We start from the raw sequence: 21,835 nt of genomic DNA on the forward strand, positions 1-21,835 counted from the left end.
GTAAAAGCAAAGCAATAATAAAGTGATGGAGATTAATATGATGAGAAAGAGACCCGGGGGCCATATGTTTCACTAGTGGCTTCTCTCAAGAGCATAAGTATTCTATGGTGGGTGAACAAATTACTGTTGAGCAATTGACAGAATTGAGCATAGTTATGAGAACATTTAGGTATGATCATGTATATAGGCATCATGTCCGAGACAGGTAGACCGACTCCTGCCTGCATCTACTACTATTACTCCACTCATCGACCGCTATCCAGCATGCATCTAGAGTATTAAGTTAAAAACAGAGTAACACCTTAAGCAATATGACATGATGTACAGGGATAGTTTCATGCAATATGATAAAAACCCCATCTTGTTATCCTCGATGGCAACAATACAATACGTGCCTTGCTGCCCCTTCTGTCACTGGGAAAGGACACCGCAAGATTGAACACAAAGCTAAGCACTTCTCCCATGGCAAGAACAACCAATCTAGTAGGCCAAATCAAACTGATAATTCGAAGAGACTTGCAAAGATAACCAATCATACATAAAAGAATTAAAAGAAGATTCAAATATTATTCATAGATAGACTGGATCATAAACCCACAATTCATCGGTCTCAATAAACACACCGCAAAAAGAAGATTACATCGAATAGATCTCCACGAGAGAGGGGGAGAACATTGTATTGAGATCTAAAAAGAGAGAAGAAACCATCTAACTACTAACTATGGACCCGTAGGTCTGAAGTAAACTACTCACACTTCATCGGAGGGGCTTGGATGATGATGTAAAAGCCCTCCGTGATCGATTCCCCTTCTGGCGGAGCTCCGGAACAGGCCCCAAGATGGGATCTCGTGGATACAGAAAGTTGCGGCGGTGGAATTAGGTTTTTGGCTCCGTCCCCGATCGTTTGGGGATACGTAGGTATATATAGGAGGAAGGAGTACGTCGGTGGAGCTTCGAGGGGCCCACAAGGCAGGGGGCACGCCCTAGGGGGGAGGCGCCCTCCACCCTCATGACCGCCTCGTGGCTTTCTTGACGGAGGGTCCAAGTCTCCTAGGTCTTATCTGATGAGAAAATCATGTTCCCGAAGGTTTCATTCCGTTTGGACTCCGTTTGATATTTTGTTTCTCCGAAACACTGAAATAGGTAAAAAACAGCAATTCTGGGCTGGCCTCCGGTTAATAGGTTAGTCCCAAAAATAATATAAAAATGGAAAATAAAGTCTAATATGGTCCAAAACAATAAATAATATAGCATGAAGTAATCAAAAATTATAAATACGTTGGAGATGTATCAAATAGCTATGTGGTGATGTGGGTGGGCGTCCTCTCCCGGGCAGACTCCTCGTTCGTCCTCTGGGTGACGTCTTTCCTGGTCACCTTGTCGTCGTCGTCCCTGTTGAAGAAGAGGAAAGCGTCGAAAATGTAGTTGAGCTTGGCCGACTCAAACTCCGAAACGTGACGACAAACAAGCACCCTGACAGAACAAGCTTCATCAATGAACTATATTGAAGTCAAGAAGAATTCTCTTGCAGACAGATAGGAGGAAGATTTGGTTGGCTACCATACCTGGCACGTGACATTGGGGCCGAAGAGCTCCTGGAATTGGATCCCCTTGCGACTGTCGACGGCCTCCTTCTCCGACATACATGAGATGAGTGCACATACCGACATGAGCACATACCGGATTGTCCAAGGAAAAAGGATCACGAGCACATTCTGGTCCCCAAGTGACCAACAAGGCATAAATGGCAGTATAAGAATCTATTCAGTGAAGAAACACACGACTGACATAAACTCACCCAATATTACAACAGAATATAACCTTTGTGTGAAAGCAGGCCAACATACAGAATCCAGAATTTACAACCAAATCAGAGACACTATACCGCACCCGGCTATAGCGCGAACAGAAGATGCTGATGTCGCACGGTACCGAAGGTTGTGCATTGCACAAGTCTTCTCTGAAACAGCAACTCGAAGATTGTGAACCAGAAGGTTGCCTTGGGAATTCTTTCGATTTCTAGAATCACACATGGTTGGAAACGAGCAAAATAGTGTAGGGTACACATAAGTTCAGTGGTAGATGGTTTGGTCTGTTTTGCAATACAAAACACTTGTACAGTATTGTTAGAGTGGGAAACGGACATATAGTGTAGGATGTACCCACAAAATTATACCTTCATTCTTCCGTTTGTCCCTAGAGGTATTTGATCGAAAGAGTTCTGTCTTGATCCATTCTTCGAAGAATTAATTGTTCATAGTCACTGATTCAAGATGATACTGGCAGTAAGAATAGTCCAGCTCCTGACCTCTGCGACAACTTTAAAAGATAAGTTGACAATCTACACATACAATAAAGAAAAAAAAAACAGTAACACCATTCTTACCTGAAGAATTCACCCCAAAAAAATTCTACATGAATGCTGACTTGGAGCGAACGTAGCTCCTCTGGATCCCATCTCCACTCCACCTGGAATGCTATTTTTTCGAAAACACCAACATTAGGTGGGTGCCAATTCATTTTTCTTTTAGATTAGAGTCCTGAATATGCTCAGCCAGAAAATGATACAATGCAATTTATATGACACTCTTTAGAGATTATGGTTTTCCATATTCGCGGTTATCTAGCATATTCTGACAGCTCACAAAACCAATTGAGTCCATTGGTGAATTGAAATCGTCTGTTGACACAGCCCAATCAGCCAATCTTTGCACATCATTAGCATGCTGCCATAATTCAAAGAGCTCTGTTGGTAGGTGATTCAAAATAGACCTAATTTGACCCTGGTATCCAGTCATAGAGAAGGAATGCAGAGCAATGTTCTATCTTGGCCATCTAACATTTATGTTCAGCATTTCAGCTGATGTTTCTGCTCCTCTGAGAAAAAACAACAGCCTCCTCCTTTCTTTCAAGCACCACAGCCTCTTTGACATGAATACCAATCCAGAAAGCAAATTTCAACAAGACTGCAATACTGAAATTGATCTACATCTGGTTTTGTGTTAAACCAGATCAAGATTTGGAACATATCCCTCCAGTCTCATCTCATCAACAAGCATGTTGAGGATTTGATACATATCCTCCGCGCCATGCTGTGGTTCATCCCCTGCATAGAATTCAAGAACTCTGCCGCTAACCTCAATCCAGCTGCAACCTGGAATTTTGCTGACACCTCTCTCCCTCATCAGCCCTCTCATCCGTGCAGAGTCATCCAATCTATCTGAGCTTGCATATATCTTGGATGAAACCACATAGTTCCACGAGTTTGAGGGCTCCAGCAGCATGATCCTGTTGATGACCTTGACACTGACCTCAACATTTTTGCATTTCCGACAAGCGGCAAGCAAAGCCCCCAACATCACCGCATCCGCCTTACCAGGGATCTTCTCAATGAAATCCCATGCTTCTTCTAAATGCCCGGCACGTGCCAATAAATCAACCATGCAGGAGTTGTGCTCGATCTTGGGAACGATTTGGAACTCAGATGTCAAGGAACCGAACCAACGCCGACCGTCTTTCAGCAACCCTGCATGCACACAAGCAGAAAGTACTCCTATGAAAGTGATATCGTCCGGCCGCAGCCCTTCCTCCTTCCTCATCAGTTCAAACTGCCGAATAGCTTCATGGCCTCGCCCATTAAAGGCAAGACCACAAATCAAGGCGTTCCATGAAGCTTCATTCTTGCATGGCATTTTCTCAAACAGTTGTATGGCTCTGGTAAAATCTCCACACTTTGAGTATATATCCACTAAAGCAGTCCCAACGTAGACATTGCTGTAGAAGCCTCTTTGTGAGGCATAGCTGTCATGTTCGGTGCCTAGCTCCAGAGCTCCAACTGCAGCACAGGCCGAGAGCACCCCTACCAAGGTTATCGTGCCCCTGCTTGCCGCATGCTGTGAAATAAGGAAATGGCTTCCTTTGACATGCCGTTCTGTGCGTACCTGCGTCATCATACAAACCATAAACAAATGATCAGGCAGGCCAGATAAGATCACATTCATCAGAGAATATAATTTCAAAATGAGGACCAAAGTGGATCTATCTATACTTGCCCAGTGATCAAGGCATTCCAAGCGACGTTATCCTTGTCAACAATGCCATCAAACACTCTCCTCGCCTCCGCCATCTCTCCACACTTCTCGTACATCCCAACGAGAGCCGAGCCGATGAGTGAACCCACCTCGATCCCCGCGGATCTCACCCACTCCTCCAACCACCTGCCAAGCGCCAGGTCTCCGGTGTCCCTGCACGCCGCGAGCACGACCGCCACGGTTACCGCGTTGGACGCCACCGCGCCCTCGGCGACCATAGCATGGAACATGCGGAACGCGTCGTCCTTCATCCCCGCTGCCTGATACGCCTTTATCATGGAGTTCCAGGACACGACGTCCCGCCGGAGGATTCCGTCGAACACCCTGCGGGCGGCGTGGGGGCGGCCGAGGTTGGAGTACATGGTGATGAGGGAGTGGACGGTGTGGTCGTGGCTGTGTAGCCCGAGCTTCTGCAGGAGCGCATGTGCCGAGACGGCGAAGGCGGGCGCGGGGCACTGGGCGGCGGCGAGGAGGAGGAATGGGAGCGTGTAGGCGTCTGGGCGGAGCGCGGAGCGGAGCATGCGGAGGGAGAGCTGGAGGGACGTGCGTGGGCGGGAGGCGGCGAAGAAGCGGAGGGCGACGTTGAAGGAGAAGGCGGTGGGGGTCGGGTGCGCGGTGAGCAGGAGGAGGGCGTAGTCGGCGGCGGCGGCGGCGGCGGTGGTGGTGGCGGAGGAGGGCGAGGAGATGGAGAGGAGCTTGGAGAGGAAGTGGTTGTACGGGAAGGGGAGGTGGTGGTGGAGGAGGTGGGCGTGCAGCTGCTTCATGGTGGAGAGGGAGTGGCATCTCGAATGGAGCTTGGAGACGGCGGAGGAGACGGGTGGCGGCGTGGCGCGCTGGGCATCGCCGGTGAGGTGCTCCTTCCTTCCTGCCGCTGCTATTCCGAGCCAGACATGCACGGCCCACTTCAGGCCGGCCCTTGATTCTGCAACATGCTCTGAGGTATTTGCAATACTGTCTGCCTTGCAAGTGTCAACATCAAAATTGTCTATAAAGGTCGTCGATCAAACAATGATGTTGATAGCAACATCTCTATCTCTATTCTTATAAAAAGAACAAAATTGATAATGATGGTGTGCCTGCCCATCATGCAATATAGGCCGTCCGATTTATATCCGACGGATAGAAAGAAAACTATGGCAATTTTGCTAAAAAATATCCACACCCCTTCACATTTGCAAATAAGGCCTTTCCTCATTCATCATTTTCTCTCACAAGATAAACTATTCATATAAATGCATCTTGATGTTCCGTGCAACACATGAACATCTTGCTAGTAGTTTTACAAATTCATTAGCCCTATGTCTCGTGTCCTGAGTCTTGCTTTCTTTGAGGGTATGGTTACAGAGATTGCCCGCCCCTAGCCTAGGAGAAGGAGTGCAGCTTATATTAGTGCACCGCAGCCTTCATTACTCCCACGTCGTCGGGGCACTTAATGTTCGTAACTATGACTCTACTTTAAGACTGACTAAGGATCCCTTAACCGTTGCAACTCCCACGTCGTCCATTCACCTCTCTTGTCCGAATGATGGTGGCCGTGTCGACTGGAGAATGGATGTTCGAGTGTTGTCGAGGCGTCCGAGTGAACCTTCTGTTATCTGCATACCAATGCTCGCGTAGTTTTAAGACCTACCAGCAATGGTATGGGGCTCTAAATGGGCCCTAAATGACAGATCCTTGACCTTATCTGTAGTAGGTAACCTCATTAGCGACCGGCCGAAATTTGGGGGCCGATCGAGTGACGCCTATCACTGCCCAACGATAATTGCTCGATCTTAGCAAGTGGATGCTCCTCATAAATCCTCACATCAAGAGCGTCCTTGAATTCCTTTTACATTATTGGATTGGATGTTCCTTATCTTTATTTGACGATTCATGCTAAATCTTGTGGAATACGCACGAGTTAAAGAGGGGAGGGGCAATTCATGCTAAATGAAGTAAGTAATCAGATTGATGAATGCCGTCTAGTGTCCCTCCTCCATCTGGAGTATTTTGCTTCGCACCTGCTCGTCCCTGACAGCCATTTCCCTTACCTCCTCGGCAGTGAACGGCGGCGGCAGCGTGCACAGCTCGCGCCCGGCCACGTACCTCTCCCTGGACTCCATCATGAACTCCCTCTCGCGGCCACGTCTGGGGCAGGCCATGGACTCGACGCAGACCTCCACGGCTTTCTCGGGCACGGTGGGCTTGTACCGGAGCAGCGCACTGTACTGCGTCAGCGCGTGGAGCATGTACTCGTATACGTAGTCCATGCTCATCTCCTCCCTCGCGAACCCGCTGCCTTCTTCGCCCATACGCCGCGCCTGCCCCGGGTGGGCGTTGCCCCAGTCGACGGCGAACTTAATGGCGGCGCACTTGCGCGCCGGGTCGATGGGCCAGTAGTGCTTGCCGGCGACGAGCCCCCGGGTGAAGAAGTCCTCGAAGGGCGTGTCGATGGCCAGCATCGGCGAGTCGCAGGCGAGGATGTACTTCTCGCTCACCGACCACGCCCGTCCCTGCACGTAGATCTTGTACCTGTACCGGCACTGCTTCGCCAGGTCGGAGTCCCTGAAGCCGTTGCGGTGGGCGGCTTTCCAGTCCTGCTTGAACGCCCGCACGTTCCATTCCTTGCCGGCGGCGGAGTCGTTGTTGCACCGGAAGAGATCGCGGCGCACCGGCGAGACGTCGGGGTTGCCCTTCCAGAACGCGTAGGGCTCCCTGTCTGGCCACGACAGACGCCCGTTCTCTCGGACGAAGTCCTCCGTTAGCGCCCCCCATGGCCGAACGTTGACCTCAGGCCAGCCCCAGAAGGACCAGTCGGGCCAGAGGATGGCCAGCTCCGTCCCGTCCTTGCAGTAGCGGAAGAGCGGCGGCGCGGTGGAATGGTCGGGGTAGTCGGCGGCGCGCAACACGGGAATGTCGCCGGTGCCGAACATGACGTCGACGTCCGGCACGCGGCCGGGGTAGCGGGCGAGCAGCTGGAGGATGCCCCACTGCGTGAAGATATCCCGCGTCTGAAACGATCGGCGATACTTCTCCACGTAGGCGCGCCCGGAGACCACCACGAGCCGGAACTCCGCATTGGGCCGGGCGCGCTCCACCGCGTCTCGCGTGATCCCCGTCGCTCGCCATGGCTCCATGTCCGTGTGGATGTGGCGGAAGTAGTCCGGGCACCAAGGTGGCGGCACGCCCGGGGAGTATTGTTGCTGTGATGACGAGGATGGTGATGGTGCTGGTGCTGGTGCTGGCGGTGATGCGCGGCGGCGGCAGAGTGACGGGGACGACGTGTCGTTGCCGCAGCTGAAGGGTATGGGTACGAGGGACGCCGTCGATGAGCGGGTGCGGCCAGGAGCACGCCCATGCCGACTGAAACTGCCGCCGCCGATGACCGGATGGAACAAGTAGTACTGTTGCTGCAGACGAAAGTTAATGGTATATTATAAGTAGCAAAAAAGAGTTAATATCTTATACGCACTGAATTTCAGCCTAATCTTTTTTATTCTTCTTAAACGGAGGTTTTCTCGAAAAAAGTTAAGCCTAATCACGATGCTACTAACAAGCTTGAGCATAATTCTTCTCGGTTAGAAAATAATGACATTCTTTGATATCTATTAGAGTGTGGTTAGATCTCGGTAGACTTAATCAAGTCTCAATCAAGTGAAATAATAACATGTAAAAAGACAACAAAAAGTTGAAACAGAGAATTTTGCATGTATGATCTAATGAATATGGAGTTGACTAAAACTTAATGAAGTCTCGGTCGAATGAGATTTAGCAACACTTTATTGCAGTGAGATCCATGCAAATTTCAGTCAATTAAGACTTAAGGCTGCTCACAATGGGCAAGAACATAAGCTAGTAACTTACACACTTCCCTAGACTATGTTACTACCTCCATAGTGGGTAGGAACATCTATGTAGTGTCATGCAACGATGTATTTATTAAGTTATAGACTCATTGTTTCTTGGAGTGTATGATGTTCCGGTAACTTAGCTAGTTACCACAAGCACCTCTCTCTTCATTAAATATGTGTCACATAAGCAAAGTTGTATGAGAGTGTGTGATGTTACTGCTAAATTCCTCCCCATTGTGACCAGCCTAACCAAGTCTCGGTCGATGCTATATTCATGAGATCTTACATTGAGATCCGTGTAAATTTTGCTTTTTAGTTTTTTTTCTTACATATTATATCATTTGACTTAGAGATGGTGTGACTTGATTAAGTTTTAGTCGACTGAGGCCTAACCACACCCTTGAACTGTCTACAAGCTTTTTTCGGTGTCTTCTTCTTCAAGGCGGAGATTTGTTATACATATCTTTTCTGGACTACAGCGATTACTTCCCTACCATTGCTTCTACAAGCTCCTATATTTATACAAATTTTCTCCGTCGAGATGTAGACCCAGAGACGGTATCGAGCTTTGCTCGCAGCGCGTCATCGGTGGATGTAGGAGAAAAAAGATTTCAACATCCCTAAAAATTTGTTGCAATTTTCTTTTTCTCTAAGTGTGTGTTTATGAGACTTGCGATAGTTATGGCATTATTAGCCCTTTCCAGAAAAGAAAAAGGAACGTACTTAGGATTAATTCATGACTTGTACGCGCATGTGTGCGTATCTTAAGTTGGGGCCAAAGGCATTGACTGCAATTAACTTAAGTGTATGCGACTTCCAACGTGATGAAGGCTCGATTAACTAAGCTAATCCAGTCTAATCTACGCGTTTATTTACTTAAGATGGCCGTTACAGGGTTGATTACGGTTAAGGCATGCTAGAGATTTACGCAAAGGTGGCTTAAGTACGTAAAATACTGGCAGTTGCTAATACAAAATACTAGTACTACTACGTACTCTTTTTCTAGCTTTTTATCCTTGTCTGGTGAGGGAAAGCTACACTTAATGGATCGAGAACTCATGCTAGTATATACTCCCTCCGTTCCATAATGTAATGCATATAAATATTTTAAAAAATTTAAATTTACAAACTTTGATCAAGTTTATAGCGAAAAGTATATCTTGTGGTGTACTCCTTCCGTCCCATAATGTAAGACGTGTCAAAAAACATCTTATATTATGAGACGGAGAGAGTATCTAATAAAATGAATTTGATATTTTAGATGCATATGTTTTTTCATAAACTTGATCAAAATGTATAAACTTTGACTTCTCAAAATATCTATGTGCCCTACATTACGGAACGGATGGAGTATGTATCAATGTATATGCAACCTATATAATTTGTATTTCCTCCGATCCAAATTAATTTACAGTTTTAGTATAACACTGAGGGAGTACGGTCGACCGCTTCGTTCTAATTAAGACCGGTACCCATAGCTATAGAAGTTGATTTAATCATTGCACTTTTATAGCTAGCTAATCGATGGCTTGTCATGGATTTCGGCTTGTTAATTAATTGGATAAGTTCATTATCAGAAGTACTTAGAACAGGCGGGTACTGGCCTATATTTTCGAAAGGAGGCGATCACCCGGCTTTATGGCCGAAGCCCTTTGGAAAGGTTCAATAGTTCGTGTGGCTCTACACAATCATGCATTCATGCAGTTGATGTGTGTCAGTGTGTGTGTATGTTGGAGGTACACAGTACTCAAAGAAAAAAAAAATAGGAACTACACTTACAACAGCTTCGTGGTGGATCCAGTTGGTGCCGACGAGCAAAGCAAGAAACACAAGAAACACAAGGCTGCTCGTAGTCGCCTTCCAGCACGGCTTCGTTGCTGGTGATGACGACGGCTGATGCTCCGCCGGCGGATCATCGACGATCTCTTCCCGGGCTGCAGGAGGCGGCGGCACCATCGCCGCCCTCTCTTCCTCGACGGCTGCTGGATTGAAACTCTTCATCCAACTATATTTTTTAACTGGCCAGTAGACGAACTGAAGAGGGAAATGAATCAGTCCTGCTCTGCATACATACATGCATGTACCGTTATATATAGTGGGCTGGCCGGAGTGCTCAAGTGCGTGCCTACTTGACTCGTAGAGACCCCTCAAAAAAAAAACCTTGACCTGTAGAGTTTCTCCAGCGAAAAAGTTTCATTTTTTGAAGCATTGGCAGCACGTGCAATGCTCCTTTTTTGTATTGAGGGGAATGTGCAATGCTCTTATCCAGCCCTTAAGGGAGACCTCCTATATGCGCGTCCTTTAGCCGGCCGATATGCGGGGCAAGGTGCCACTTATTTTTTTGTTTTTCTTCCTTTGTTTTATTATTATAATTACTAGGAAAATGGCCCGTGCGATGCAACGGGGTAAAAATTCTGTAAAAAGCTACACCGTGTCTTGGTTTCATGGCTCAAGGGCTTTTTAATCCCGGACGAAGGTAGTATTTGAGAGAATTGATCAAAAGACAATGGTAGCAAATAGCTAGGCGCCCGTGGTTGCAACGGTAGAAAGAATTGATGTGTATTTAAATTTAGTGAGAGTTCCATGTCCATCAACATCTTGGTTCTAGGTTCTACTCCCTCCGTTCGGAATTACTTGTCGCAGAAATGGATGTATCTAGACATATTTTAGTTCTAGATACATTCATTTTTTGAGACAAGTAATTCCGAACGGAGGGAGTATGTCCATTCCAAGGACGCTACAAATATATTATCATGCATAACCTGCAATCTCATTTTAATTACAGTTGACACCACCATAATATCTCTATGATCAGCGCTAGGCGCTATCCGGAAGTAGAGAGGGAAAAAAAAAAGAAAAACAAGGTCCACAATTGTCTAGACTTTAATTATTGCGGGATGATAATCTGTTTTATGTCGGTTTTATCTTCTCAGGAGCAAGCGAAGTATAGTTTATACTTAATATATTGACATTCAACATGTACGTACTACAATTTCAAAAGGGCAATAATATCCGATAATACCCAATGCATTGCCCTTCATGAATTATCTTGGTCTGTTCTCACCGATGATCTGCTAGCAATCCCGTTTTAATTCGGTGCCTAGGTACTATTTTATTCGGTATTGGTGGTTAAAACATTCAGTACCGGTGCATAAAATACAGTATTTTGAAGGAAAAGAAGGCTTGTGTATATTCAATTTGCTAATTCCCATGAACAGCCACGCGGCGAGGAGAGTTCGCATGTGGTTGGGTATAGGATAGAAAGAAACTACTGGACCAGTAGGCCTAGGCGGTGGTGTGGGACCCAGTGGACGCCATGTGTAACTCGCACGAGATCTCTCGCCTGCTCGACCGCCGTGGAACCACCGGATAGATCGCTCAGTCTTATCTCTAGACGCGGCATTGTTAGAGTTGTGTCGAATATTGTGTACAAGGTAGATTACAGTTGGACTTGTAGTTGTATTGTCTTTAGATAGGATATGAAGTTGTGTCCTAATAGAACACTTGTATCATAGGCCTCTCATATATATAGCGAGGCTAGACACACGACGTAACCTATGCCAACATAATAGCACCGGAACGTAGGGGAAGCCGGCGGCATGTGCCGGTGTCCAGGGCGACCGGGTGCGGTATTGTGACGGTGTCACGGGGAGGAGCGCCCGTAGTCAAGCCCCGGGGATGTAGCCATATCGGTAAACCTCATTAACAAATCTCGGTGTCGTGTTCGTGTGATTGCTTGGTCCTCGAATGATCGACGGTATGCCTCGGATTTATTCTAACAAGTGGTATCATGAGCAAGGTTGTTCGGAAGCTGCGGATCATGTTGATTTAGAGGAAGGGTTAATTTTCTAGATCGGTATCGTCTACACAGAAGTTGTCGTAATACAATATGTGTTGCGCGGTTGAGATCGATTGGAAGAAGTCAGGCAAACAGCAGTCTGGGCAAGTTGCGGTCAGAATCAGATCAGATGGCTCGGCAGCGGCGCTTGGCTCGGCGCTTGGAAGCCGCCTGGAAGGAGCGCGTGGCTGGCCGAGCCCTGTGCGAGGTGCGTGCTGGGGCGGCAGGCTTGGAGCGTGGAGTGCTAGCGATGCTAGCCCGCGTTGGAAGCGCGAGCGCGTGGAGGCGCGACTGCCGAGCTAGGCTGCTCGGGAACACTTACAACGTTGATGCTGTAGTGAGATTTGTTTGGACCAAAAGTGGACCGAGTCCATATATGACACAGAGATTGGCAGGTAAATCAATTGGCCAAAAACATCTATCAAGGCATATGGATCCATCGAAATTAGCAGGAGGGGTTGACAAGGCAATTGCTAGCATCGAGGAGTTGAGCCAAGGGAGCAGATCACGTGAAGGCCAAGTTTTTTTTTCTGGTCGAGGCAACCACGCTGGGTTTGCTCGTGTACTTCGGCGTAGTGGGACAGCTCGGGTATTTTTCACAATCAGTCGTACAAAGAACTATGACACCAACGGTATCTGGTTTGAGGTGGAGAAGTTTGTGGAACTGAAAACCTTGGGTTATGGCAGACACGGATGAAAGATTTATTGGCACAACATGGATGCTTGAAGGTGTTGCTGGAAGTCATGTTAGCTAATATGGAATTATCATGTGATGGATGGAAATTCGCGGAAGACGATTTGGGAGCCTAGAGCATGTCGTTGCAGTCGAACAAGTTCGGCTGGGTCGGACTGACAGTCTGACGGATCGACGCAAGTCGGTTGGTACAGAAGACGGTGATGGAATCGGCGACGATGACATAGGAGCGTGATGCTGATGGTGACCGACTTCTGGGGCGTGGAAACACGTGGCATAGGCCCGAGGGCTTGTGTGGCTTCAACAAGACTATGCCGCGTGGTTGATTCAAGGTGGTGTACACACGGAGCTTGAAGACGACGGGGCGCGAGGGTGAACTGATCATCTACTATGGAGTCATATTGAAGGTGGAGCTGGATTGAGGGGCTACGGTGTAAGGATTCAGAGAATCGAAGCCTATTTCAGCGGGGAAAAAAGCGAGGGACACGTAATTCGGGCTGGAGCTCAGTGGTCTGATGGAAGCGTGAAACTCGCCATCGGTCGGTGATGATCGGTGATACTCTGCAGTGGGGGTTGAGTGGTGTGGGTTCACGACCCTTGAGACTCGACCGGGGCAGCGGAGGCTCGACGCGGTAGTAGCGGCGAGGCGTGCGGTACGCACGGGACATGGAGACGGGCCAGGGCTCTGGTGGTCATACATGTGGCGAGAAAACTACGAATTTGATTCGGGATGACTACAAGCAACGGTGAAATTTCTTCAAGTTTCAGATCGACGGTCAAGAAAGGAGCGGTGATGTAACGCCCCAAGACCGGAGCTTCAGATGCCTTCCAGGGTTTCTGGGTTTCGTCGTGTGAGTTGTTGGTTTATTGCATTCATCTTTGCATTTATGCATTGCATCATGTCATCATGCCATCATGTCTTTAATCTTTGCAACTCAAATAAATAAACCGTATGGATCTTCGATCCATTTAAACCGAGGGAAGAGTGACTTCTCTTTATAACATTATCCTCCTAATATTTATGGAGCTATATTAAATATTTCATTTTCGGAATCACCCATAACACACGTGGGAAATATTTTCCATGTCTATTCCTTTTCGAGTTTGACCTTCAAACCTTGCCAATATTTCTCATCTCTTTTATCGAGGCTCCTCTAAAAATCTCAGCCCTTTTAGAGTCCTTTCGAATGGGTTTCAAAATCCAAACATGTTGAATTAAATTCAACATATGCGAATCTATTGTTCTCCAAAAACCCTCTTACCATTTTATTTAAATTCCTCACATTTTTGTAAGTCCAAGGAAATTATCCGCATGTCCAACTTCTTCCCCTATCACCTCCTTCCTTTTTCTTCTCTTCTTTGTTTTTTTTTCTGTTTTAGAAATGAGAGAAAGGAGTTCAGCCTAGCCCAGCAGCCTGGGCCTCCCTACCTCCTGCGCTGGCCCAAGGCCCAGCCGCACCCACCAACCCTAGCGCTAACCCTAGCCCGTTTCCCTTTCGCTCCATCTCTCCCCTCGCGCCGTCAGAGGGAGACCCGCAGCCCGACTCCCTCTCCCCTCGACCCGATCCCCATCGATCTCCTCTCTCCTCTTGTCCGACCCCGCATGCAAGAACCCTGCGTCGGCCTCTCTTTTCCCCTCGACCAGCGCCGCCCCTTGCGGTCGTCGTAGCGCTGCACCGGTCGCCGTCCGTCCCCTCACCCGCGCCCAGGGTCCTCTCCCTGTTTCCTTGTGCTGCAGCTTGCAGGAGGCGCGAGCTCTCGCAGGCATAGCACAAGGGAGGAGCCCCGACGCCCGCGCACCCCTGCGTTCCTCGCGACCCCGCTCCGCGGTTCTTCCTCCTTGCCCGAGGAGCTCCGCCCAAGCCTCGGCCCAGCGCTGCCTCGTCTCCTCTGCTACGCCCGCACCTTGCCTGCGACCTCTCCGCGCCGACGACCTCCATCGAGCCTCCCTGCTTCGTTCGGCCACCGCGCCACCATGCTCCAGCGCCGCCTCGAGCTCTTCTTCCTCGACCTCCATGCCGTCCCGGAGCCCCTCGCCCGCTGCTGCACTGTCCAGCCTTTTGCCTCTCCTTCCGTTGCCATGGACATCCACCTCACCTGCCTCCTCCCGTCGGCCCTCTGCCTGCTGACGATCTGCCATCTCCGGCCGCCTGCTGTGCTCCACTTCCCTGCTCGAGCTTCCTCCTTCGCTGCCTGTTCTCTTTGATGTGAAGACTGCAACTGCAACACCCTTGGTCACCAAGTTCCTCTTCCGGACCCGTCAAGTGTACGACGACTCGGGTGCGACCACGTGCATTTGTCAAGTACCTTGGAACCACCACCGCCTTCAAGACCGGCAAGTCCAACTAGCACCGATGCCCCAAGGACCATGAGGATGAATACGCGGTGATGCGTCAAGTACTTATACCGCGTCTCCGGAATCGCCAAGACCGTCCCGGATATCGCCAAGTACCACTCTAGTTCCGGAACGCGACAAGTACCACAACACCCATGCCCCGTCAAGTTCGAACACGTGACGACCCTGGATATGGAATTGCAAAACACAAGTACCCCTTCGAGTGTACGAGATCGGCGAGTCCGAAGACCCCAAGTACCATGACAACCTCGAAGGGATTCAAATCCGCCAAGCTCCTCTAACGATGACCCGAGAATGACTATGATCCGTGCACAACTACCGTCGCCAAGACCGGACTGACAAGTTCCCTAACAACGTGTGTACAACTACCGTCGTCTTCGGATTCGCTAAAAACGACAAGTACCTTGATGCCCGATGCATAGAACAACTACCGTCGACCCTCGAAGACCCCGTGGATGTCAAGTTCCTCGCCATGACCCCGAGCATCTACGAACGTGGCGAGAACGTTTACTTCCGCTACGAACTTGACCCATTCCGAAAAATCCAGCCTCGAAGGTATAACCCCGAGACGACACCCGTGAACGAATGAATGCATGTTGGATGAGATGCCCCCTTTGTCTGCACCATGTCCGGGTTGTCACTCGTTTCCATGCCACTAACCCGTGGGAACCCGGTATCCGGGAGTGCCCCACCATCTTATGCATGCATCTGCACTTTTCTCCTTTGCATCGGTATCTGAATCAAATACTGGAACCGGAACGTTGCCGTGGCACTGTTACCGTTATCGTGGCCGTGGCACCCTTTTTCGTTTCCGCCACGATGACAAAATGCTTCATAATGCTCTTGTCAACTTTTAATAAAAAATTGCATAAACTTGTTCATGTCATCCGCATCATGATAACAACAATTAAAATGTTTAAATTGTTGTTGCAATAAATTACTAATGCATATGGGGATTTACCGGATTTGTTGTTTGTTATATCCGGCCCCATTTAAACTGTTTAAATGGTATAGTTTTGTTATGCTTAACCTCTTGCCATATTAACCAACATTTAATATTATTGAGTACTTAAATGGGAGAGAACTAAATAATTGATGTGGTGTTTTGTCAATATGCATCCCGATGCATATTGAGCTCCACTTAACTTGTAGTTTTGTTCGTGCTCTTGCCATGCCATGACATGCCATGCATATTTAAACCGGACATGCATCATACTTGATTGTGCATCATGCCATGTTTATGTGATAGTTGTTTACTATGTTGTTTGCTCTTTTACGGTGTTGCTTCTCCGGGTTGGTTCTGGTAATGTCGTGTTTGTGAGGATCCGTTCGACTACGTCCGTTTGTCTTTTTCATGGACTCGTTCTTCTTCCTTGCGGGATCTCAGGCAAGATGACCATACCCTCGAAATCACTTCTATCTTTGCTTGCTAGTTGCTCGCTCTTTTGCTATGCCTATGCTGCGATACCTACCACTTGCTTATCATGCCTCCCATATTGTTGACACTACAACCAAATTGACATACCATGACAAAAATCCTCGTGACGATGATGGACAACATCACCAAAATGCTTAATGTGTGATGTTCTCATAGGTGGCGTCACCAATTACTACAAAAAGGTGACGATAAACGTCACTGAAATGTCTCGGCCTGTGAGCACACCTGGCTGTGAATTTCTGTGACGGTCTGGAAGTTTTCATGACAAACTTGATAGTCATGGAAAACTATGAATGTGTGGCGATCAGTATTTTGTCATTTAATGTCTAGCAGTGGGACACACCATACCTAGTTTTTTACGGGTCCCACCATAGCTAGTTCACGAGTTGATGAGAGGTAGGTTTTGGCAGTGGGCCATAAATTTTCCAAAGTCTATTATGCATTGTAATTATTTTGTTCTATCTAATATAAGTAGGTAGTGTCCCTGGAAATACTCATAAGTAGGTAGTTCACGAGTTACGCCATATGTGACTTGATCTGGTCGTCTTCTCGATTCAAGTTGGCGGCATGTCGCCATGGGAAATGCAGGACTATGATAGGCGAAACGCGGCACGGATCGGTTCCGGCTGGCTATTACAATTCCAAGTAAATGTCTCCACTCCCCTGTACCAACCTTACATGAATCCATCTGGCCACCGTATCGTACGACGCTGCACAGAGCACCCGCATCACACCGTCTTTCACTTTCGACATATTTATTTACAACTCCAAGAAAAACTACATGAAAAAACACACCATAATGTATTTGTAAGATTTACTTTTTTTAATAATCATTTGATACTTATGTCGAATTAAATGAGTTACGTAATATTATGTGAAAACTAAACCCTATGTCCCCACCAGTCAAACACCTGTCCAAAATTACTCTTCTATTTCGCCCGCGAAGAGGCGCCGCTAAAGGCCACAGCCCACCTCAGCATTTTTTTGCCAGATCCAATCGGTTCTCCTGTCCCACGACTATAGCGATCAGGGCCGGGAGATTGGGGGTGGCCGGCTGGCCACCCCGCCGGTTCGAGCTCGGATCTCCCCCTAATTGCAGCGACCGGCGACGGCGACCGGCCCCGCGAGCACTCCGCTCTATCCCCCCTGATTGCAGCGACCGGCAACGACGGATTGAAGGAGGCCGCCCCACCAGCGGATCTCGGATCCACCGCATCAACCCGCCCGCAAGCCCTTCCCCACCGATTACAGCGACCGGCGACAACTCTCGGTAATTTTCTCATCCCGCAAGCCCTTAATGTTCAGTGATTAGGGTTCATCCATACCACTAATCATCCCGCCCTTCTCATTAATTAGGATCACCAGGATACAGCGAAGGGATTTGGGGGAGAAAAGCACTGAGGTGACATAGACGAAAGAGAGAAAGTGAGATCCAGAGTTATATTGGAGAGGAATTCAGAGTTTCAATTTTACAAGTCATACCCAGACATGGTAACAGCTTGCCGCTTTAACTGAACTCAGGCACCACACGGCCATAGTGCTTGTGGTTAAAACCTGAAGCCTTAAATTGATTCTACTGCCTGCTTGTGGTTAGCTAAAACTTGAAATTGATTTTACTGTCGCTGCTTGTGGTTCAGCTGCCCCATAAATAGTCCCTAACTACTGTTGTTAAAACTGAATAAACACTGAGACTGCACTTGATTTCGACTCCTTACGGAGATGTATAGCCCTGTGCCAATGTACTTTTATCTCCACTACTAAATTAAAGAGAATTAAACTTAATATTTGCCTTGCCGCTCTTAATTGATTGCTACCCATGATGTTAAGGGTCTGAAGCCCACAAGCATATTCAGTACGCCCAGAACTTGATAAAAGCAGATACATGGTGAACTCAAGCTGCTCCTACTTTACAAACATACAACACCGTCCATTGAGCCTTAATTTTGAAAGAGTATAGTAAACTTTATGGTTTTCGGAACTATGCCAGCAGCGATAGTAATAGTATTTTTTGTTGTTTTTTGTTCTAAACATTCTGGACAGGTAAAATAATTGACTAAAGATTGATTCATTTATATTCCTGCACGCTTTTACTCTCCTACCAACTACTCCCTCTGTCCCATAATATAAGTTTTTTAACACCACACTAGTGTTAAAAAACGTCCTACATTATGGGACAGAGGGAGTAATCTAGATGATGCTTTCTTTGTTCATTGTCATCCTATTTGAACTTGTGCTAACATTGGATAATTCAGTGTTGATTCACTTCCTTCTTTTACTTGACTTGTTTGACACAGGCACCTGAAGGTTCTACCATGCCAAAAACAAAAAAGCGTGTCAGATCTACAAACAGTGCATCAGCTACCTCAAGAATAACTGGATCCCAAGCTACCACAACAACTGAGTCGGTTGAACCTACAAACCATCAAGAATAGTCTGCACCAAATCCAACAAACACATCACCTCACCTAACTTCTAAGGATAGCAACTCGCCTGACACTGATTCCGGGAGGCAAGGTTCTCAAGACATGATAGGCACATCTAGCCAATCTGATAACATGATTACACTACAAGGCCAAGGTATATGCAAGATCATCTTCACACCATCTTTTTCCACTTGCAATTCCAACTTTCTAATTTATCTGCCAGGTTTTAATGTAGACTCATAAGCATGCTCCACTGGTCCAACTGATCCATAAGCATTCTCCACCGGGGGGAATGAGACCTACAGACCCAATCAAAGCAGCTAAACTATCTTCTTTGTAATCCATCATATGAAGTTTGCCTTACTGGTGGTATGAGCAAGCGGGTATGTTTAGCTTATATAAGATTTCTTCCTATTGTTTCTGACTTGAAATAGATTCTCATATTGATCATGTGTAATCCATCATATGAACTTTGCCTTACTTGAGCATCAATTTTCTTTATACTATAGAATGCGATGGAAAAGAAAAGGGAAGCACAATCAGAAGGTGAGTAGGCAATATCGGATACAACAATTGTGGCTGGAGTTCTAAAGGAAGAAAGCACCCATAGCACATTCCTTTCTAGCATGGGTTATGCATCAAGATCCAGGAGATTTTGGACCTCTACTTAATTAGCACAGAATTGAAGTAAGAATTGAAGAGAAGGATGGAGAGGCGAGAGATGCAAGTGATAGGTACATGTCTTGTTTCTCTTTGTGTTCTGGTTGTTTCTTTTTCCTTGCTTTTGTGCATGTGCGTAGTGCACCCATGATAGTGAGAAAATGAGAACACAAATCTGAGTGAACAAGACATTTGTCTTCAGTTCTTGTAACGAAAGTTGTACTAAGGAGTGCTTTGCTGTTTATGTATAGTTTGATCCAAATCCAACCATACAAAGTAACATAAGAAAATAATATATGCTTGTAATGATAAATACATGGTTTGTTGCACGGTTTTTTTGCTGCTGCAACACAAAGGCATGAGAGTAACATTGTAATGCATGGTTTCTAATCCTGAAATTTAGTATGATTTGTTGATTGTTTTTGTTCTTGCTTTTTTTGAATGATATAGGCTGGTAGAGTTTGATCTAGAAAATTGTTGTCCTAGCTTAGTTGCTTCTTGCCTGGGTTGTTGACTTGATATATTATTTGTGATGCTTTGTTGCTTTTCAAAATGATAAATAAAATCTAGTTCTTGGGTTTGCATGTATTTCTTAACCATTATAAGCTATTCTTGGGTTTACTGTTTAATTTTCCCATCTGTATGCTTTCCTTGACATTTAATAATGTTCCGTTCTATTTCAGATTGTTAATTTGATAGATTGTAAGCCTCTTAGTGGTACTCTTGTACCTCGTTATCTTGTCTATTTTCATCTCATCAAAGGTACAACCTTGTTGTGTTTCTTCAATTTATAGGCACCGAGAGGAGTTAGCCGCGAGGCTTCAAGCACAAGTGACAACATTTGAAGAGATGCAGAGGAAACAATAGGAAAAATTGGAAGCTGTGAAGAAGAGCCTTCAAGAGAAGAATGAAGCCTAGCAAAAGAAGCAACAGGAGACGGATAACCTAATTGGTTTTCTCTTAGAGGCTCAAGCAACTTAGCTGTCGAGTCCAAAACCGATGGTGCATGAAGGCCATCCTTTTGTGATGGAAAGATAGTTGTTGAATCATATGTTCTAGTCACCAGGACAACACATGTGGTCTTTAGCTATTTAAATGTTGCCTTTTTAACTCGTGAGCGAGTGTTACTTTTTGATGTCACTTTTGTTTAGGGGATGATTTGGCTGAGACGATTGATTATATGATATGATTTGTCGTTCATTCAAATTTATCATGTGATTCAGATCTTATCTTATATATATAATGTGATGTGATGTGAGTTATATATTGATAATTTGTTGTACAAATTCTAAATAATTAAATATATTTTGATGGTGTCATCCTCATCAATAATGAAATGCTAGCAGTGGGATAGTTTGCTCAGGTGTTGGCATCGTAGAAGTCAGTGGCGTTGTTTTGTCACTGCATATGGCATATTTTCTCGTAACGTGTGACATTAATTGATTGTCATGGAAGTAACAAGTTGATGACGTAGTAGAGAACGTCACCGAAGGTCCCGTTTTCGTGACGTTACTTTGTGCGCGCCGTCACTAGGAGTAATCTGTGACGGGGATTCCGTGACGATCCTTGTGACGCCCATAAAACGTCACTTAGGGGTAATTTGTGATGTTATTAGCTATCCGATGACATTTTTTGTCTCGTCACACTTGGCCCAATCTCTTGTAGTGGTGAACCAAGCCTCTAACCCACCAAGTCCTAGCAAACCGTTGTTTGGCTATGTTACCGCTTTGCTCAACCCCTCTTATAGCGTTGTTAGTTGCAGGTGAAGATTGGAGCTTGTTCCATGTTTGGAACATGGATATTTTGTTGGGATATCACAATATCTCTTATTTAATTAATGCATCTATATACTTGGTAAAGGATGGAAGGCTCGGCATTATGCCTGGTGTTTTGTTTCACTCTTGCCACCCTAGTTTCCGTCATATCGGTGTTATGTTCCCGGATTTTGCGTTCCTTACGCGGCTGGGTTATAATGGGAACCCCTTGACAGTTCGCCTTGAATAAAACTCCTCCAGCAATGCCCAACATTGGTTTTACCATTCGCCACCTAGCCTTGTCTTTCCCTTGGGTTCTGCAGACTCAAGGGTCATCTTTATTTAACCCCCTGGGCCAGTGCTCCTCTGAGTGTTGGTCCGACCGAGTAGACTGCGGGGCCATCTCGGGGCAACTTGAGGGTTGGTTTTACTCGTAGGATGTCTCATCTGAGTGTGCCCTGAGAACGAGATATGTGCAGCTCCTATTGGGATTTGTCGGCACATTCGGGCGGTGTTGCTGGACTTGTTTTACCATTGTCGAGGATGTCTTGTAACCGGGATTCTGAGTCTGATCGGGTCTTCCCGCTAGAAGGAATATCCTTCATTGACCATGAGAGCTTGTGATGGGCTAAGTTGGGACACCCCTGCAGGGATTTGAACTTTCGAAAGCCGTGCCCACGGTTATGGGCAGATGGGAATTTGTTAATGTCCGGTTGTAGAAAACCTGAAGTTGACCTTAATTAAAATACAT

At 46.7% G+C, this 21,835-nt stretch overlaps 1 protein-coding gene, 1 long non-coding RNA gene and 1 pseudogene across 3 annotated transcripts; 1 reads left to right on the top strand and 2 right to left on the bottom strand.

The window, feature by feature from the left end:
• Positions 1 to 2,056: 2,056 nt before the first annotated feature.
• LOC119333560 lies at positions 2,057 to 5,794 on the bottom strand (annotated as a pseudogene).
• Positions 5,795 to 5,928: 134 nt separating this feature from the next.
• Positions 5,929 to 9,966, bottom strand: LOC119332582 (O-glucosyltransferase rumi-like). The gene is made up of 2 exons (XM_037605756.1): positions 9,701 to 9,966; positions 5,929 to 7,480 (listed from the first exon to the last, which is right to left on the bottom strand). Exons 1-2 carry the CDS (start codon positions 9,920 to 9,922, stop codon positions 6,053 to 6,055), a joined length of 1,650 nt encoding a protein of 549 aa, XP_037461653.1. The 5' UTR covers positions 9,923 to 9,966; the 3' UTR covers positions 5,929 to 6,052.
• A 7,261-nt stretch (positions 9,967 to 17,227) lies between these two features.
• On the top strand, positions 17,228 to 20,552 carry LOC119329968. 2 transcript variants are annotated; one of them, XR_005159846.1, is made up of 6 exons: positions 17,228 to 17,517; positions 17,604 to 17,738; positions 18,542 to 18,824; positions 18,894 to 19,053; positions 19,180 to 19,404; positions 20,125 to 20,552. It is a non-coding gene; the product is annotated as an uncharacterized LOC119329968 (long non-coding RNA). The 2 variants fall into 2 exon arrangements; XR_005159845.1 differs by having other exon boundaries at positions 17,230 to 17,517; positions 18,906 to 19,053.
• The last annotated feature ends 1,283 nt before the right edge of the window (positions 20,553 to 21,835 follow it).

Source organism: Triticum dicoccoides, chromosome 7A (genome assembly GCF_002162155.2).
Source record: "Triticum dicoccoides isolate Atlit2015 ecotype Zavitan chromosome 7A, WEW_v2.0, whole genome shotgun sequence".
Classification (NCBI taxonomy): Eukaryota; Viridiplantae; Streptophyta; class Magnoliopsida; order Poales; family Poaceae; genus Triticum; species Triticum dicoccoides.